We start from the raw sequence: 19,389 nt of genomic DNA on the forward strand, positions 1-19,389 counted from the left end.
ATTATTATTATTATTATTATTATTATTATTATTATTATTATTATTATTATTATTATTATAATTATTATAATTATTATTATTATTATTATTATTATTATTGGTAGTAGTGTAGTATTTCCTCCTTTCCTCCCTAACGTCCCCTTCCAGTCCAGTAGGTGGCGGTAATCCCGTTAATATCTCCCTGCCGTTCTGGAACAGGATGCACCTGGAAGTTCTGCTGCTCTTGAACGCACCACGGTTTGCTCCGGAAACGTTTCCGTATTAGTGTTGTTGTTGTGAGCAGTTAGCATGGGCAGCTACATGTCAAAAAGTTTCAATAAAAGGTTCGTAAAGGCTTTATATTTGCATTTTATGGATTTTATTTTAAAGATTCTTCGTAAGCATATTAATAGTAAAGTTGTTTAGGTGTAAATAATCTTACTATGTGCAGCTGGGTTCAAGCCGATGCTAATTTTAGCCTAGCTAGCCATCCGCTAATTTTGCAGTTTTATTAATTAAACGACTTTTCCTCAGGCTTATTATTACTGATAACACTACAGTTGTGGCTTGTGAGACTTTTATTATTTTAACATAAATGCAAAGAAAAATTTCAGTGGTTTTCCAGAACGTTTGAAGCACATCACATAATGTCTACTGTCAAAAGCTATATTTTACGACACGGTATAATTGGGGCATGCCATAGCAGTCACTGCCTCCATGCATTGCATGGCAGGCACCTATTGTTCTACACCTAATAGAATGTCTCTTTATTTATTATTCTTCAGTCACCGTTAATGCGCCTCGTACCGCTGCGTGCCCACCCACAAATGTGGTATCAAAACGTGCAGCTCGATGCCGGCATTATTGTTATTATTTTTTTATTGGGGATCGGAGTTATGACAGCGACGTAAAAAGCGAAAAACGAGCGAAATTTCCAACTGCCGAAACGCAGAGTGTAACTGACACCAACTACCGCTCCCTCAGAGTGAGAAACGGAGTGGATTTTTGACCCCAAAGTAATTTTGAAATTGCTCTCATGGCTGCAAAAATTGTTCTATTGATATGAAAGTCGGTCATGACATTGATACGCATGCCTGCTCCCGTAAAATGTTTTCGAAATTTCTCTAGGGCTGACGGTTTTCTGTCAAGAACATGGTGGAACACTCAGTTATTACAGAGGAGGGCTGAGCTGGCAGTTAGAACTACTTGCTGTTTTGGGCATTACTGTTACACATTGGATTAGTGTGGCCATTTAAAATGAAGCTTACTGAAAGTTTCAAAATAAAAGCCTTGACATTTTTTACATCAGGTAATTGCTCTTTTGGCCTTTCTGTGACTGGTTTAAACAAACCACTGTTACACATTGAATTAGTGTGGTTATTAAAATGAAGCTTACTGAAAGTTTCAAAATAAAAGCCTGCATATTCCTCTCACGTCAGTGCACCGCCATGGGCGGTGCAATAATATTTAGCTTTTTTATTGTTTTTTTTCTCAGGATAGTTCATTAACATTAGCACAAACATTAGCATTTCACTGCCCCCACTAGTGCATTAGCATTAGCCTTTTCCCTAAAGTTAGCTATTAGCTAATTTTCTTACTTATTAGTGATGTTTAGTATACTGAATGGAGTAAGTCAATGACAGACAACATGCTAGTGATGCCCCACATCCTACTGATAGTCTTCACTCTAATATTAGCATTTTGACTCATTTTTGCTCATGCATTAATTTTAACATACTGAATGGTACAGGTACAGCTTAGTAAACATGCTTCTGCCTCTCCACAGGTTATTGACTACAATTTAGCTAAGCATAGCATTGATGATTATTTTTAGAATCAGAATGCTGGTTTCCAACCAACGGGCACACTTTGGCAGGCCCCAGTTAAATTTCTTCAGGAATTTTCTAGTTTTCCTTTTATCCTTTCATTTACTTTCTGTTGTGTTTAGATTGATACATAATGTCTATTTGCTGTGGGCGGTTAAAGCCAAAGTCAAACAACATATACTCATAGCAGTAAGACAAAATGTTCAAAAATATACTTATATATTGCATTTAATATATAAAAACATTTGTCTGTAAATGTGTTCTGTCCAGAACTCCTGAAGTGGCGGTTTTAGCTTCACCCAGTTCAAATTATGTAAAAAAAAAAAAAACAAACAAAAAAACTCCTATTAAGCACCTTTTACTATGCAATTGTTAATTAGAAAAAAATAATCAGCACCGATGTTAAGGAGAGCAGAAATGACTGCACTTTTCACATGTTGATGTTAGAGTTATTTAGCTGCAGATGCATCTTTTGCTACAAATGATCAACTTTTCACTTCAGGAATGCTATGTTGTTGCATTTTAGGCAATAAAATGTTTATTATTTAAAAAGAGATTGATTAATTTGTTTATTTGCATCTTTTAGTGTATTTTTAATATTGAAGAAAAAAAATCTGCGGAATGTGCCAATTGATTATTCTTATGGTTAATTGATTAATCGGAGATTAAAATAATTGTTAGTTGATTGATTTGTGAGTTGACAAATGTGCCACGTATTTAAATCAAGCTTTGATTCTCCTTGCAGGCTGCCGTAGCTCCTCCCATGATGAACTTTGAGGGTCTGGACCCTGGGATGGGTGAGTACCCAGCAGGCCTTCATGGGACTCTGGAGGCGGGGCTGGAGCCCACCCTGGACCCGCACCTCAACCCGAGCTTGCTGCAGGGCGTGGAGCTGGACCCGGAGGGGCTGGCTGTGACGGTCCCCGAGTCGGTGCACCTGATGGAGGGCGTGTTCTCTGAGCTCCACAGCGTGGTCTCAGAAGTTGGCATCCCAGTCACCGCAACCCATTTTGATCTCCAAGAGGAGATGCTCTGGATGGGAAACCACAGAGTGAGATCCTGAAGTACCTACTGCTTAATTTTATTACCTTTATTATGTTTAATCGTCTTCCCTAATGTCCTCTCCATAGGGCCATGTCACGTCGTACTTTGGGCCGACAATGGGCCGCCATTCTTCTTTCCAAGTCCACGCCACAGATGACATCCGACACATTCAGAGCTTGGAGACGGGGGTGTTGTTCCTCTCTAAGAACAACCTCAAATGCTACACTAGAGGAGGCCTTGTTATGTTCGATTACCCGTAAGTGATGCAATAAATGTTTATTATGCTGACAGTAATAGACTTACTACAAACAGCTTGAGCTTTTCCTGCTTTTTCCATTCACCAACCACACACTTCACTGCTTTTTATTGGGATTTTATTTGATAGATTGTTTATTATGATTGTTTATTTCTTTATTTAAGGAACAATGTGATGCAAAGTAAAACTATGAAATTCAATTCAAATATTGCATCCAAGTAATTAGGATTGCAGCTGAATTTGCCACCATGTGGTGATGTAACACAACATGTTGCAGTGAAGTTTTTAAATGAGCCGACATGTTTTTCAGGATGGAGGAAGGAGCTGATATGCACAGTCTCCTGATGACGGATAACAACACGCTGCTCATGGGGGGATTACAGAACTACGTTGTGGAAGTTGATCTGAACACAGTTCAAGAAGCTCAAAAGGTTGAAGCCTTTTATGGGACTCATAATTGACTATGAGAGAAGTTTGAACTCATTTAATTGACTTTTTACTGTTTGTGTGTTTATTAGTTTACAGTTGAGATACCTGGAGTCGCAATCATGCGTCAAACGAGTCGTTTCTTCTTCTGTGGCCACACATCCGGCAAGGTGAGAAGTCCTCCAGGATGCCTGTTTTAAAACGGGCATCCTGTTTAATCATTATTCTGATGATTAAACAATTAATCAGATAAGTAAATTGACACATTCAGAAAATTTTTCATTTAAGTCTTTTTATTCAGTATTAAAAATACATTAAAATATGCAAATAAACAAAACATTCAATTCATTTTTGAGTAAGAAAATAAATGTTTCATCGCCTAAAATGCAATAACAGCATTACTCTAGTGAAAGACCCCTGATAAAATCTAAAATAGCTAAAAATATACTTCCAACATTAACATGTGGAAGTATTGTATTTGACTTAACATCAGTACAGTGCATGGCTGATCTGTTGATTATTTTTTGGATTAACTGATAAATAATTTGATATCAAAAGTTGCTGAATGGGAAATTTGTTGCAGAATTTGAACCAGGCAAAGCTAAAATGGTGTCACTTAAGGAATTATGGGTAAAATATATACACAAACAAAAGGGTTTTTTTTTGTTTTGAATGTAAAATATATGTATATACATATATGTTTTACAGTTTTGGCTTAATTTCTGTTCTAAGTGTGTTGTTCTGTACATGCCAGATGATGATTAATCGATTACTGAATTAGTTGACTATTATTTAAATAATTTGATCGTTTCAGCCCTAAAAAAGATGGTTTGGCCCATTTTTGTTTCTCACATTTGCAAACCTCTTGCAACAGGTCACCCTTCGCGACCTTCGCACCTTTAAAACGGAGAATGAGTTTGACGCGTTTTCCGGCAGCCTGTCGGACTTCGACGTTCACGGGAACCTCCTGGCTGCGTGCGGTTTCTCCAGCCGAGGCCTGAACGGGTTGGCGTGCGACCGTTTCTTGATGGTCTACGACCTCCGCATGATGCGAGCCGTTACTCCGCTGCAGGTCCACGTGGATCCCCTCTTCCTGCGCTTCATCCCCACCTACACGTCCCGCCTGGTCATCATCTCACAGACAGGTACTTCACCCACAAACTGAAGCTGCTGTTGAACTCCTCCATCTATTTTCCAGGGTTTGTAATAGTCCTTGAAATCCTTGAAAATGCTTGAATTCCAATTAGGTGTTTTCAATGTTTGGAATTTGCTTGATTTCTGCAGAAAGTCCTGAAAAGTCCTTGATATTCAAACTACACAATTTTATAATTTTAGGCTTGATTAAAAGAATAAAATTAGAAAACTCACCTTAAAAATTCTTGAGAAGTTCTTGAATTTTACTGTGGCAGAAGTGTACAAATGCAGAGTTTCTTTTTAAACATCCATTCAACTTTTTGAGTGTTCAATCTGTCCACTTCCTGTTTCTTTCTCCAGGTCAGTGCCAGTTCTGTGAGCCCACTGGTCTTGCCAACGTGGCGGACATTTTCCACGTCAACACTGTCGGTCAGCTGCTCATGAGCTTCGACGTTTCATCGAGCAAACAAGCCTTGGCCTTTGGGGACTCGGGTGGGTGTGTGCACCTGTGGTCTGACGTCCCAGAGGTCTCCTTCAATGACTACTCCCGGGAAACAGACTTTCCTCTGCCCTGTCTGGTGGACACGTTGCCTCAGCTGGACTGGAATCACGACCTGCTGCCCCTTTCTCTCATCCCTATGCCACTAACCAGCACCGAACCGCTGCTGTCAGACTGGCCCACTCCTCTGTCTACACCAAGTCCCAGGTGAGATCTGATCACAGGCAACAGCTGCTGTCGCATTTCCACTAAGATCTGAGATTTAAGGTTTGCAAATGAAATCCACTGAAATGTGTGTCTCACTGCAAAAATATAAAATCTTACCAAGTATGTTTGTTCTAGTTTCTAGAGCAAATATCTTAGTACGCTTGAAATAAAACTTAAAAGTAACTTTTCAGCCATATTAATAAAAAGTACTAATTCCAGTGGCAGATTATTTCGCCTGTGAGATGGGAAAAGTGTCACATTTTCTTTACCAGTATGAATAGTACATGTGTGTTGAGATCATGATATTCTGCTGCGTCAGACTGAGATATATTTAAGACTCAACTCTCCATACTGGAATGAAATATTAAACTGATTAGCAATAACCAAATTACTTTGAGCATCCAGTTTTAGCTTCAGTTTCAAGCATTTATCATCCCGATGTGAGTGGCTCATCAGAGCGTTTGCATAATTTTGCATTGGTGGCATTGCTGCTGTGATTGAATAGCATTTGTGGTTGCAGATGCACAGCATACATGGCCTGTTGCAGCTGTGGCAACTTGCTTTTTTAAATTGTCCAATAAATTTTGTGGCATCATTTCTCAGCTGTTGATCATAATAGTGTTGCAAATATTCTGAGTCATTGTTAATCTAAAGCTGTGAATTTTTTATTATTTATATTAGGAATGTCTTACGATTAGAATGCACAAAAGATTTCTAAGTGATTTTGTTTATTATTTACTGTAAAAGTTTTGGCTCCTTTTGACCTTTTTCACATTTTGTTACATTACACCCACAAAATTCAATGTACTTTGGGTTTTATGTGATAAACAAACACAGAATAATATCTAACTGTGGAAAATCATACATAGTTTTAAAATTTCTTTTTACAAATCATAAAATCACTCCATAGTATTCATCTCCTCTGAGTCATTTCTCAGCTGGAGATCTTTTACAGTACGTCTCTAACAACTGGAGACTGACATTTTTACCAATTCTTCTTTGCAAAAAATGTTTTCTCAGATAGATATTCATGTCACAATAACTTTGTCCCTGATTCCTTTTGTTGAACAAACAAGGGCATAGAGGAGGGCACCTAAAAAAGACCCTGGTTCGTGAAAAAACACAGTTAAAAGGTTAAAAATGCTGATCAAAGGAAGAAGATGCTTCCTGAAAAATATGGTGCGACTAAAACGTAACGTTTCCCATCATGTTTTAGGAAGGAGTTCAGACTTTGGTGTGATTAAAACTCAACATTCACCACTTCTTTCTCAAGATGTGCAACAGGAACCAGTGAACCTGGGGCAATGTGCCACAGAAACCAAAGGGAAGTGGGAAAGAACTAGCAGAAATCAGAAGTAGATCGTGGTTTTTTATTGTTTATTGGTCAGCTGAATATTGACGAAAATGTAACAATCGGTCTCAGTTTTACATGTTTGTGAAATCATACAAAGGAACCAAAACAAAAACTGGATCCTGGCTTTGTAATATTACGTAAATGTGGAACTGATGCTTGAGTTTTATTGTTATGCTGCAAGTGACATTGTTTACGGTTTTGTCTATTTTACATACTCAACAAAAAGGAGGAACAACACAGATTTGGGGAAAAAATGGCTGAGATTTAGCAACGTTGTGCATAAAGCAGACGTCAGAGTGGTGGTTTTAGTCATGGTGTTGCGTGATAAAACATCTTAAAACATGTTTCTCTCCACAGGCGAGCTCCTCTGGTCGACCCAGAAATCCTGCGCACCATGAAAACCGTCGGTTTCATCGGTTATGCACCAAATCCACGTACACGCCCTCGAAACCAGGCAGGAAAAAACTACTTTAAATTCTCCTCTTGAGCTCAAAATAATCCCCGTTTTGTTAGGTTTTTATGTGATGGAATCAAATACTAACAACTCTAAGAAATCCCTATTAAATAAGTAAAAAAAATAAAATGTATACTGCACTTTTTAAAATTAATCGGCACATTTAGAAACTTCTAATTAGTAATCCACGACCTGAATTTAGTATAAAAACAAATATTTTTGCCAGGACTAAAGATTATTAGACGTGCCAACAAGTGTAAATAAATAACTCAGGACTGCAGGTAATGATTATTTTAGTAATTAATTATTCTACCGTTAATTAATTAGTTGATAAGTACAGACTGAAAACGTATTTATTTTCCCTGGCCTTCACCCCCATTTAAAATAAAGGACAAATAATAGTACTTAATTGATTTTAATTTTGGGGAAATTGCTGCAACTGAAATTAAGTATGTTTTGTTTTTTGTTTGTATTAGTTTCTGTATTTATAGTCTTATGGTGTTTTACTGCCACTTTTATTATCGTATTGTTTTTTTTTAATAAAACTTAATTTTATTTCTTATCTTATCGTTTATCTATAATGTTGCATTTATTGTGAAGCACTTTGGTCAGCTGAGGTTGCTGTATTTATGTAAGTAATCAATATGTATATGGTATTTTTACATAGCACTTTTAAGAATAAATGTACATAAATAAACTTTGACTTGACTAATCGGACAAAGAATTGGCACATTTTGCAGATTTTACATTTAACCACTTAAATCCTGTTTAGTACCATGTTAGAAATACATAAAAGATACAAATTAGCAAAATTAATTTCCTTTTAAAAGACATTTTATTGCCTAAAATGCAATAAAATATGAACGCTTGATAATTTGTGGCAAAAGATGAATCTGCAGCTAAAAAATACATTTAACATCAACATGTGAAAAACTAATTTCTTCCTGCTTGACTTGAAATCAGTACAGTGTAAGGTTGATCTGTTGATTATTTTTAGATTAACCAATTAATAATTAGATGCAAAATGGTCTGAAAGGAGATTTTTCTTTTAAACTGCAACTAGAGGAGTTTTGAGTCAAAGACATTTATAGACAAAGAAAGTTTTTTATCTTAAATGCAACAGCTTTGATTTAATTACCACTCTGACTGCTGTTCTTTTATTACATTGTTTACTCCAGTTAACAATCTAAATTAGTTGACAGTTACTTCAATAATTGAAGATGATACATACACATTTGGCTGTTGTTTTAATTTTTTTGTAACATATTGATTTCAGGTCCCTTATAAGATTAAAGACGTGGAGCTCGATTACGATAACTACAACCAGGTTCCAGAGTCGCCCATCGGACGTGACGAAGAGCCGCACCTCTGCATGGTGCCCAAGAAGTACAGGAAGGTGGGAGGAGCTGAACGCCGCTCTGCTCGTTTGGAGAAAACTTCTTCTAAACGTCTTTGTTCTGCTCCAGGTCACCATTAAATACTCCAAACTTGGACTGGAGGACTTTGACTTCAAACATTACAACAGAACTTTGTTTGCGGGTCTCGAGCCTCACATCCCCAACGCCTACTGTAACTGTATGATTCAGGTAAAAGCCGCCAGCGTTCCGGTCCAGGTTTTGTGTAGAGTCGTGTTTTTAACTCTGGTTGTTTTGGTGTTGTATTTCCTGGTCCAGGTTCTGGGTAGAGTCGTGTTTTTAACGCTGCTGCTGCTGTTTGTTTTGGTGTTTTAGGTGTTGTACTTCCTGGAGCCGATCAGGTGTCTGGTGCAGAACCATTTGTGTCAGAAGGAGTTCTGTTTGGCCTGTGAGCTGGGTTTCCTCTTCCACATGCTGGATTTGTCCCGAGGAGATCCGTGCCAGGTTCGTTTTTATTCAAGCCCCAACATTTAGGAAATGTCAGGCAGGAAAAGTATTTACAGTTCTGAATGAGTAAGAAAATAGAAAATTAGATTTCAGTTTGTTCCTCCTTCCATCATATTTTCTTTCTTTTCCTTCCTTGTTTTCTTCTCTCACTTTTGTATTTTCTTTATCTGCTCAGCTTGTTTTGTTTCCCACCTTCCTTCATTCCTCCCTTATCATCTTTCCTTCTTCCCTTCCTTTTTATTTCCTTCTCATCCTTCTTTCATTCTATCCATCTACCCTTCCTTCCTTGTTTTGCTTCCTTCCTGTTTTGTTTCCTTATTGTCAGTCCGTCCATCTTGTCTTCCTTCATTTGCTTTTTTGCTTCCTTATCATCCTTTGTTCCTTAGTTATTTCCCCTTCTGTCCATCCACCAATTCATCCTTCCTTCCTTTTATTTTTGTTTCCTTGTTATTCTTCCTCCCTCATTTTCTTTCCCCTCCAATGCATCCATCCTTCCTTGTTTTGTTTCCCACCTTTTTTGTTTCCTCATCATCTTGCCTTTTCTTTTTACTTTTCATCCATTTATTCATCTTTCCTTTGTCTGTTTCTTTATCATCCTTCCTTTTTTGTTTTCTTATTATACTTCCTTCCTCACTTCCTTTACCCTTCCATCCATCCTTCCTTTGTTCCCTTCCTTTTTTGTTTCCTTATGGTCTTTCCTCTAGTTTTTGCTGAAGGTTCAGTATTTAATCTCTGACCACTGTAGGCTCTAAAGTCATTGTTCTATTTTATATTAAATGGACTAAAAAGTTTAACTTCAGTCTGGACAACTTGTAAAATGTGTTGAAACTCGTCGATCTTTCCAACAGCGACATTTTAATCTCACCCTGCAGTCGCAGGTCTCCTAACCCTGCCGCTCCTCGTTTTTAGGCCAGTAACTTCCTCCGAGCGTTTCGTACCATCCCCGAAGCCTCGGCTCTCGGTCTCATCCTCGCCGACTCCGATGAGCAAACTGGGAAAGCCAAACTGGGACGCCTGATCCAGAGCTGGAATCGCTTCATCCTCACCCAGCTTCACCAGGAGACTCAGGAGCAGGAAGGCCCGCAGGCCTACAGGGGCGCCAGCAGCAGGTCAGAGGTCAACTTCTACCTCAACAGTGGTCCTGCTCTGGTCCAAACAGGAAAAACTAAATGTTTGTTTGAACTGGTGTCAGCTCTCTGGGCTCCTCTGCTGAGTCGGCAATCGGGAAGCTGTTTGGCTGTGAGGTGGAGAACAGCAGCCTGTGCCGCTGTGGGAAGGAAACGGTGCGATCCTCGCTCACCTTGCTCTTCACCATGCATTACCCAGAGCAGAACTCCCATGGTGAGTTCCCCACATCCATCATTATCAGCTAGGGATGCAAGTTTTTGATTAACCAGTTGATTGCCCTTATCGGTCATCTAATCATTAATTGATGAGCGGCCATTTTCTCTTGTATGAAGAGGGGTGACTGTCTTTCCATAACCTATAGGGCTAAATTTCTCATAATACACTGAATTAGACAAAAATAAAATTTAACTTTATTTTGTGTCAGCTCTATTAAATACTCGCTGAATAAACGGAAAATTCTGTTTTTCTCACATTATTAAGTTTAGACATTTTTATAAAACATAACAAAACAGCAACCTCTTCAGTTGCTGGATAGAAAAATAAAAGATGAAAAGAACAAAATATGTGAAACACCATGAACACAGAGATATTAATAAAGAAATACAGTCTGTGGCCCTAACTCTGCATTTACTCATGACTAAAGTTGGGTAGTAACTAGTTACATTTATTAATGTTTAGGATCACTTCTACAGCGTTGTACTTTTTACTTTCATGAAGTATCGCTACTAATACTTGAGTAAAATTTCTGGATTCGCTACACACTGAGTAACTTTACTTTGTTCCAACTGCAGTTTTTGTTGAAGCTTTACTATATTGATTTTTTTTTTTACCTCATTGTGTTATTTTGCAATTGTACATTATTTTAATCTTGATTTTTAAAATACCAAAATTCTCAAATAAATTTATATTTTAGTTCGTCTGATGATGTCATTTTTAATTATTAAATGATTGTTTTGATCACTTAGTACTTGAATGGCCTTTTTACCCAATACTTTTTTACTTGAGTGATTTCTTGGACGGCCACTTTTTACTTTATTGAAGCAGTGCTACTCTCACTTGACTATTTTTGGCCACTCTACTCACCTCTGCTTAAGGAAGCCCTCGAAATCAGCAATAAGCAAATTATAAAACCATTTATAATTTGCTTAAGGAAGCCCTCGAAATCAGCAATAAGCAAATTATAAAACCATTTATAATTTTTCTTCGTTACATCATCCGCATATCTTTCATCTAGACTTCGTGGCACTAGCATATCAGTCATTTTTGTTTGAGATGACTCCGTCATGCAGTTCGGCTGAATGAGAGCCATTACGTTGATAATTTAAGGAGCTTGTGTGTTTATGTTTCAAAACAGAATAACATAAAGTGCATTTCGCGCATCGAACTCCGTTTGGACCGTTTTATTCATAGACATGATTACGGTTTTATTTTCCTGCTGCCAGCGCCATTTTTCGTCCTGCCTCCGTTTAAAATGACCAGCGGCGCCCTCTGCTGGATGGCGGCGGAACTACAACACTTACAGAAGGTCCAAGTGGTCGTTATTAGTTCATAGATTGGAACTAATTCCAATGTAATAAACTATAAATCGACAATTAAACTTAAGTTGATTAATTTATTTGCATCCCTAGTGTCAAATTCTTTTCTTATGTATCGGTAAGGAGTATTAATTTCATTGTGATTTTGTAGATAAAACAGTAAAGGAGTATGACTTTGCTGAGATTCTGAAGAGAAGCATCTGTTTGGAGCAAAACACTCAAGCATGGTGTGAGAACTGTGAGAAGTACCAGCCTACAGTGAGTTAAATCTCAGTACATTAAATGAACTTACATCTATAGTCGACGCTGTGGCGTTACAATGTTTTTGTTCTCCACTGCAGGTTCAAACACGCAACATAAGGTGTCTGCCGGATGTCCTGGTCATAAACTGTGAAGTAAACAGTGCTAAAGAGGCCGAGTTCTGGAAAGTTCAGGCAGAGGTGAACAAATCTTAGTTTGTTTTCCTTTGTGATTCATCAGGGAGTTTTATTTACACCTAGATAATGGGGATTTTCTTTGTTTATCTTTACAGTGTGCTTACAATAAGGCCATGCAGAAAGAGGCCACGGAGCCTGCAAAGCGTACTGAGCCGCCACCCATGCCTACAGAGTGGTGCTTAGAGTATGAGCATTTTGATTGCTCATTTTGTTTTTCTTTTACAAAAGTATGCAATAACTTACTGGAGAGAATGTTCAGCTGTTTGACTTTTTAACAGCAAACAAAACAATAAATAAAATCATCAGCAAGTCTAATTGTAAGCTTAACTGAGCTGTTGGAGCAGGAAACAAGATCCCAATTTAATTTAATTTCCCTTTGGGATCAATAAAGTATTTTTGAATTTGAATCGAATTTCAATAAGAGAGCTGTTGGCTGAAACAATGTAAGTTATAATAAAGATACGTGAAGTGTGTTGAAAAAAATGTTTTAAAATGAAAACATCAACTTATCAGTTTGGCTTTAAAAACCTGAAAAACACAACAAAAGAAATGGACTGAAACAGAAGTCGATATTTGAGCCAAACTGCAAGAAATCAGCTGAAAGATACAATTCAGATCAAAAATACTAGAACTAGAACCACCATTAACACCAAAACCAGGGGTTTGTAATCCTAAGAGCCGCATTTACCGTTAGTTCAGCTAAATAAGATTGTCTAGAGCCACAGATGTTACATTACCTTTATAAAACATCAACTTCAAATTTTTAATAAATATCTACTTCAAGAAATTTGTTGTCGTTTTTACAGAACCGCAATTTATTTCTATTTTTAGGTTTTGAAATACAGAAAAACATAAAACTTTTACAGAAAAGAAGATAGGATGTTTAAATTTATGGAAAATGAAAATGTTAGTTTGGCTGTGTTAAACATAGTGTAATAAAAAAATAAACAAAGATACAATAACTTTAAAACAAAAAGAAAAGCAAACAAAAGGAGCAGTTGTAAAGTATATTCACTCGTTCAAAAGAGTAAATAACGTAATGCCAACAAAAATAGATCTATAACAATATCTCTCTATTTTTATTGTCATTTGTCATAAAAAAATACATTTATTACATGAAAATAAAGTTGCTGAAACCAACATTTGTTATAAAGTCGTTATTTAAAACATTACCATTTATATTTTGGGCAAAATAGTAAAACAGCCAACTGAACACACTCCCATTGTGATCATTTCATATTTTTGTTAAAGGTTAAAGGTCATTTTCAGCCATTTTTCATCATAAAGAGGAAGAAATTTGAAGAATTTTACATATTTATAAATGTAATTTATAAACTATAGTTACTGCCTGGCTGCTGGCCGGCAGACTCAACTCTGTTTGGATCAGTGAGTGTGATTTAACTCAGTCTGGATTCCTGTGTTTGCGCAGCGGGCAGGAGATCTGCAGCACGGAGGGTTTCACCTTTGACACCCGGGCCGAGGATCTGCGGCACGCCTGGATCCCCGCCACGCTCAAGATGTCCATCAGCAAAAGCCAAGGGCTGGAGATCGTCAGCTGGTCTGAAGGAGACGAAGTGAGGGTAGAAACTGTTACTGTCACGGCGTTCAGGTTTCTGTGGCGGCTCAAACTCTTTATGACGTCTGTGGGTAGATCAGCGCCGCTGAGGAGGCGGATGGGGTTTCCCTGTACGACCTTGTGGTCACCGTGCCGCACATCCAGGACGCTCGCACCGGCGGAAACCTGGTCGCTCACATCAAAGTGGGCGAGACGTACCATCAAAGGAAAGAGGTGAGATAAACATAAAAAAAACGAACTACAAAGGTAAACACATATTTTAACAGAATATAACCAAAAACATATATGGAGGTTTATTTGATTGTTATGTGATAACTAATAACTAGTTTAGTAATCAGTTATTCTGACAATTAATCAATGAGTCAAATAAGAAAATTAGCAAAGTCTGTCGATTCTTCATTTAACCACTTAAGCTTTTTAAGACCACTCTGAATTAAGTTTAAGACCTGCATCACAAGAAATAAAGTACGTTCAAGATTAGACATGTCAAGACAGAATTTAAGACATTTTAAGGCCAACTTACATATTTTCTAATGAATTTAAGACATTTAAGGCCAACTTACATATTTTCTAATGAATTTAAGACATTTTAAGGCCAACTTACCTAATTTCTAATGAATTTAAGACATTTTAAGGCCTTAATTTTAGATACATGAATTTAAGACTTTGTAAGGATGTTTAAATTTATTTTTTAAATATTGCAAATTGCATAAAATAAAATGTTAGATAAACAGAATCATGGAGACCAAACAAAAGGAAGAAAATTAGAAAATTAAAACTTCTCAGTTGAAAAAAGAAAACTTTCTGGTTTTAAATGATGTTTGTGTTTCAGGGAGTCACACACCAGCAGTGGTACCTCTTCAATGATTTTCTAATCGAACCCATTGATAAGGTAGGATCTTTACCACTTGTTTAGTTTGTTTTGCATCATGTTTGCTGTCAGACTAAATGTTCTGCTTTGCTGTCGGCTGAAGACTGAAGCTGCTCAGTTTGACGTCAGCTGGAAAGTTCCAGCCATCCTCTACTACGCCAAGAGGAACTACCACTCCAGATACGACCTCCGCAGTGAGTCGACCGTCTGATCTGGAGGATCTATGTTTGACTTTAAAGGAGTTCAGATCCGATCACCGTTTGGTTTTCAGTCAAAAACCCAATCGACGCCAGCGTTCTGCTGACGGAGGCGTCGCTGGCCCGGAAACAGAGGAAGAGTCACGCCACCTTCATCCCCCTCATGGTCAGCGAGATGCCGCAGGCGGGCGACCTGGTGGGGCTGGACGCCGAGTTCGTTACGCTGAACCAGGTGGGATGGATGGATGGATGAGAGACGGATGGATGGACTTCATTTCTTTTTTTCTTAATGTTTCACGTTTTATCTAAACAGTTGCCACAGACCATTGAATTTATTAATATTTACAAAAAACAAGACAAAACTTGAAGCTTTCTGTTCAAATCCTGGGTCTGTTATGTGTCTGATTCTGTCTGTTTCTCCCAGTAACTTTTTAAATCCTTACGGCATAACAGTAAATATTATCCTCTAATATTTTCCTCTTTAGAGAAAAATTCTAGAATATTCCATCATAAAATGAACTGAATGACTTTCCAGGAAGAGGCAGAGCTGCGGAGTGACGGCACCAAGTCCACCATCAAACCCAGTCAGATGTCAGTAGCCAGGATCACCTGTGTGAGGGGCCAGGGGCCCAACGAGGGGGTCCCCTTCATCGACGACTACATCTCCACTCAGGAGCAGGTGAACAGCACCCTGGGTCCTTCATCTGCATTTATATGTTTCCCGTTAGTGCGGCAGACAACTGAATATTTCAGCTAAATATTTTACAGGAACCTAACTTGGTACAAATGTTCCCAGTTCCTCGCTTTTTGGAAAAAAGAAAATATTAGCCAATGAAAAATTCAAGATGACCGCCATTGTCTTCGAGGAAAATTTATTCTAAATGTGCCAATATTTATCACTGTGTTGTCAAAACATACAGAACTGACTCCATAGAAATTATGTTTACTTTTTATTTTTCAAGATGGCCACCACAGATATCATGGAAAATACCTTTTTAGATTATTATGTTTGGTGTTAAATAATAGCCTGCATATTTCAAAACATAGAAATCGTACATATTTTCTTTATCTTGTGCTTCTTTTTTGGTGACATTTTTCAAAATGGCCCCCATGGTTGTGATGGAGAATATATGTTAGCACTAAAATTGACGGTGGCTATTTATTGCACAACTAACCAAAAGAATTAGGTTCACCAACCACTAATCAGCTAATCAAGAATCTTAGCTTTGCTAATGCTAAACTTATAAACACAAAAACATTAGTGAAACCTAAAGCCAAACCGCTAAACACAAAAATATTAGCAGAACCTAATGCTAATCCACTGAACACATAACATTAGCAAAAGCTAATGCTACACTGCTAAACACATAAAAACATTAAAAGATGCTAATGCTAAACCACTAAACATTTAAAAAAAACATTAGCAAAATCTGATACTACACTGCTAAACACATAAAAATTAGCAGAAGCTAACACTAACCATTAAGACGACTCTCACACATCTTAATCTACTTCCAGTTGATGACTAGTGTAAAACTTGCAATCAGCAATGTCCTCAGTTTTGGCGGCCATCTTGAAAAATGACCGTCATCCTGAAATTCAAGTGGCTAATGGGAAATATGAAAAACATAAATTTATGGCCCGAGGAATGAACATTTAAATTTTTATGCTTGTATCCGCACTTTAAATATTTTTTGGTGTGGTCCATCACTGGAACAAAATATTAATGTTTCTTGTTAATTACATGCATCAAAACTGAAAATTCCCATATTATTTGGTCTGTAAATGCATCAACAAACTGCTGAATCCAAACTACTTCCTGCATTAAGGAAACTGCAGCACATTTAGGTTTTTTTTCTATGCTTATTTCATTCAATGTTGAACATGGAGAAGCTAGTTTTAAGGTGTAGTTTGTTTTTTAGGTGGTCGACTATTTGACGCAGTACTCCGGCATCAAACCAGGAGATCTGGATGCTAAAATTTCCTCCAAACATTTGACCACACTAAAGTCCACATACCTAAAGCTTCGCTTCCTCATCGACACCGGCGTTCGCTTCGTCGGCCACGGTTTGCAGAAAGACTTCCGGGTCATTAATCTCCTGGTAGGTTGATGGATTTAGTTATTTCCAGTCAGATTCAGTAATGTAATGTTAAAACCTTTTCTTGTGTAAACTCTGAATGTCTTTAAGGTCCCCAAGGATCAAGTCATCGACACCGTCTACCTTTTCCATTTGCCCCGGAAGAGAATGATTTCTTTACGATTCCTCGCTTGGTATTATTTAGGTGAGATGATCCAGCATTTATAAACGCCACAGAGCCGATGTGACAGACAAATTTTAGCATCCATATATAATCTGATACCAAATTATCCGGCTGCCATGTTGAAAACTCTGCCTGAAGAAAATGGTTTCATGTTGGAGGAAAACATAAAGATCTGCATGTTTCATGGTTTTATATTTAATTCTGTGGTTATTTTAATATACTAACAACATTATTGAATGTTTGGATATTTATTTTGATTTACTCAGGTTGACCAGAATTAAAATTCAGTTTAAAGTCAAAGTCGGAGGGAAAAAAGTCAAAATTCTGAGATTAAAGTCAGAAACATGAAATTAAATTCTAAATTCTTAGATTGAAGTCAAAATCTGAAAAAAAGGAAACTCTGAGACTAAAGTAAAAATTCCAATATAAAAGTCAGAATTTCAAGATAAAAGTCAGAATTCTGAGAAGAAAAACTGAATTATTTTCTTTAGTGTCTCTAATCCTCTTCTGCAGATATTTACCAAACACTTGGTAGGATTTCAGTTTTTCCTGTGAATTGCACCTGCTCCTTCATCTCAGCCACCTCCTCATCTCCCGCTCCTGCATTTCTGGAATATCCAAACTGGAAATGAATACTGGGAAAAATCTGGAATGCTGAAGTGGGAATTGTGAAAACCGGTCATTCCAGATTGTTGTCTGTGTTGTGCCGCTAGATCTCAACATCCAGGGGGAAACCCACGACAGCATAGAGGATGCACGCACCGCCCTGCAGCTCTACAGGAAGTACCTGGAGCTCAGCCGCGGAGGAGGGAGCGACGAAGTAAGGAAGGTCCTGAAGGGACTCTACGAAAAAGGCCGCCAGCTGGACTGGAAAGTCCCAGATTCGGATACTGGAGACGGTCAAGGTAGGACAAAACGGCACCAGAGAGGAGCAGTTTGAGAAAATTCTCTGAAGTGTTTGCTACCTTCAACAGGCGCTGCTGTGTTTCCCTCAGTGATGGGGCTGTGATCTGACCTCTGACCTTACAGCCACACTGGATCCGCTGTCACCAATCCACTCGTTTTATACTCATTTCTTTTTGCATTATGTCGAGCAATATTGAATGTTTGTACAGTTCATTTCAACTGGAGAAGCTTCATTATTGAATCAGTGACCAAACAGTTTCACTCGTTTTGTTTTGTATTTCAAAATAAAAGTTTTAAGTTAAATAAATTTAATTCCTAGTAGTTTTTTATTTTTTACCATGTTTTTTGTCTAGAAATAAGATGAAACTTACACTTTCAGCAAGATATAGGAGCTTGTTTTGAGGCAATAATTCCTTAATATAGATTTTCAAAGGTACTAGCAGACCATTTCACCTATATAGCAAGGTGAACTTTTATCCTATGAGCTTTTTAAAATTATTTTCTAATACTATACTTTCAATGACATTTACAGCTTTAACAAATATGTAAATAAAACAAAAAAGTATATATACAATCAAAGTTATATACTGCAACTTTAAAGACCAAATTGTCAAAGAAAAAGAGGCAAAATAAACTCTGAATAAAGATCTGTTTAAGCCTATAGAGGTGATTTCAGGCGTTATTACAATTAAAAAGTAATTTTTCCCAACCAACTTCAGTTACTCAGTGGAGACGCCTGACATTTTGGTTGGGAAATCCTGATTATGCAGGAAGTTGCTGCTCCAGCTTCACATCTAGTTCTGTACAATACCGCCATCTGCTGGCTGGATGTGGCATTGCACATCTTTCAGAACTTGAGCTTCTCTACTTTCTTTAGCGCAAACAAACTTATTTCGGAAACATTTTAATATTTGTAGGCATTTTAAAAAATAAGGTATTAAAGCTAATTTAATATTCTGATGGCCCAGTTTTACGACGGAAAAAGAAAATGACGAGATGTGATATTACGAGAATAAACTCGTACAAGAATGAAGTCGAAATAATGACTGGTAATATAACGTTATTCTCGTATTATTTCGACCTCCTGTAATATGAATATTCTCATAAAACGACTTTAATGAATAAAGTCATTATTTGTGGGGGTTTATTCTTTTTTTTTTTGCATCAGTCTAGTGAGATTTAAATTTACTCGTAGTAAAGTTTTGTGTACTTAAAAAAAAATAAAAAATCAATTGTAAGGTTACAAAAAAATGACCTTTAAAAACAAGAACTGACTGATTTGAACTATGTAATTTTTTTTACCATGTAAATAAAGATGCAGAATAAATTACATACAGTACTATTCCCCCTCTTATCCAATTTAATGTTTCCAAGAAAACTACAACTAAGGTTTTTACCTCATAATAAATTAAATCCTCATTTGAGGGGTTTTTAAA

At 37.3% G+C, this 19,389-nt stretch overlaps 1 protein-coding gene across 2 annotated transcripts; it reads left to right on the top strand.

Annotated features, from left to right (window-relative positions):
- The first annotated feature begins 218 nt into the window (after window positions 1-218).
- pan2 (poly(A) specific ribonuclease subunit PAN2) lies at window positions 219-18,260 on the top strand. 2 transcript variants are annotated; one of them, XM_014985490.2, is made up of 26 exons: window positions 219-323; window positions 2,551-2,856; window positions 2,936-3,105; window positions 3,416-3,536; window positions 3,624-3,701; window positions 4,406-4,676; window positions 5,026-5,371; window positions 7,083-7,179; window positions 8,456-8,575; window positions 8,646-8,765; window positions 8,910-9,038; window positions 9,951-10,150; window positions 10,234-10,382; window positions 11,856-11,962; window positions 12,046-12,144; window positions 12,237-12,325; window positions 13,571-13,715; window positions 13,793-13,930; window positions 14,550-14,609; window positions 14,692-14,782; window positions 14,860-15,017; window positions 15,321-15,464; window positions 16,708-16,887; window positions 16,975-17,068; window positions 17,761-17,952; window positions 18,003-18,260. In XM_014985490.2, exons 2-26 carry the CDS (start codon window positions 2,569-2,571, stop codon window positions 18,059-18,061), a joined length of 3,645 nt encoding a protein of 1,214 aa, XP_014840976.2. In that variant the 5' UTR covers window positions 219-323; window positions 2,551-2,568; the 3' UTR covers window positions 18,062-18,260. The 2 variants fall into 2 exon arrangements, with proteins under 2 accessions (XP_014840976.2, XP_014840967.1); XM_014985481.2 differs by having other exon boundaries at window positions 18,022-18,260.
- Window positions 18,261-19,389: the final 1,129 nt, after the last annotated feature.

Source organism: Poecilia mexicana, unplaced genomic scaffold, assembly GCF_051168715.1.
Source record: "Poecilia mexicana isolate PSO_F unplaced genomic scaffold, ASM5116871v1 scaffold_7, whole genome shotgun sequence".
Taxonomy (NCBI): domain Eukaryota; kingdom Metazoa; phylum Chordata; class Actinopteri; order Cyprinodontiformes; family Poeciliidae; genus Poecilia; species Poecilia mexicana.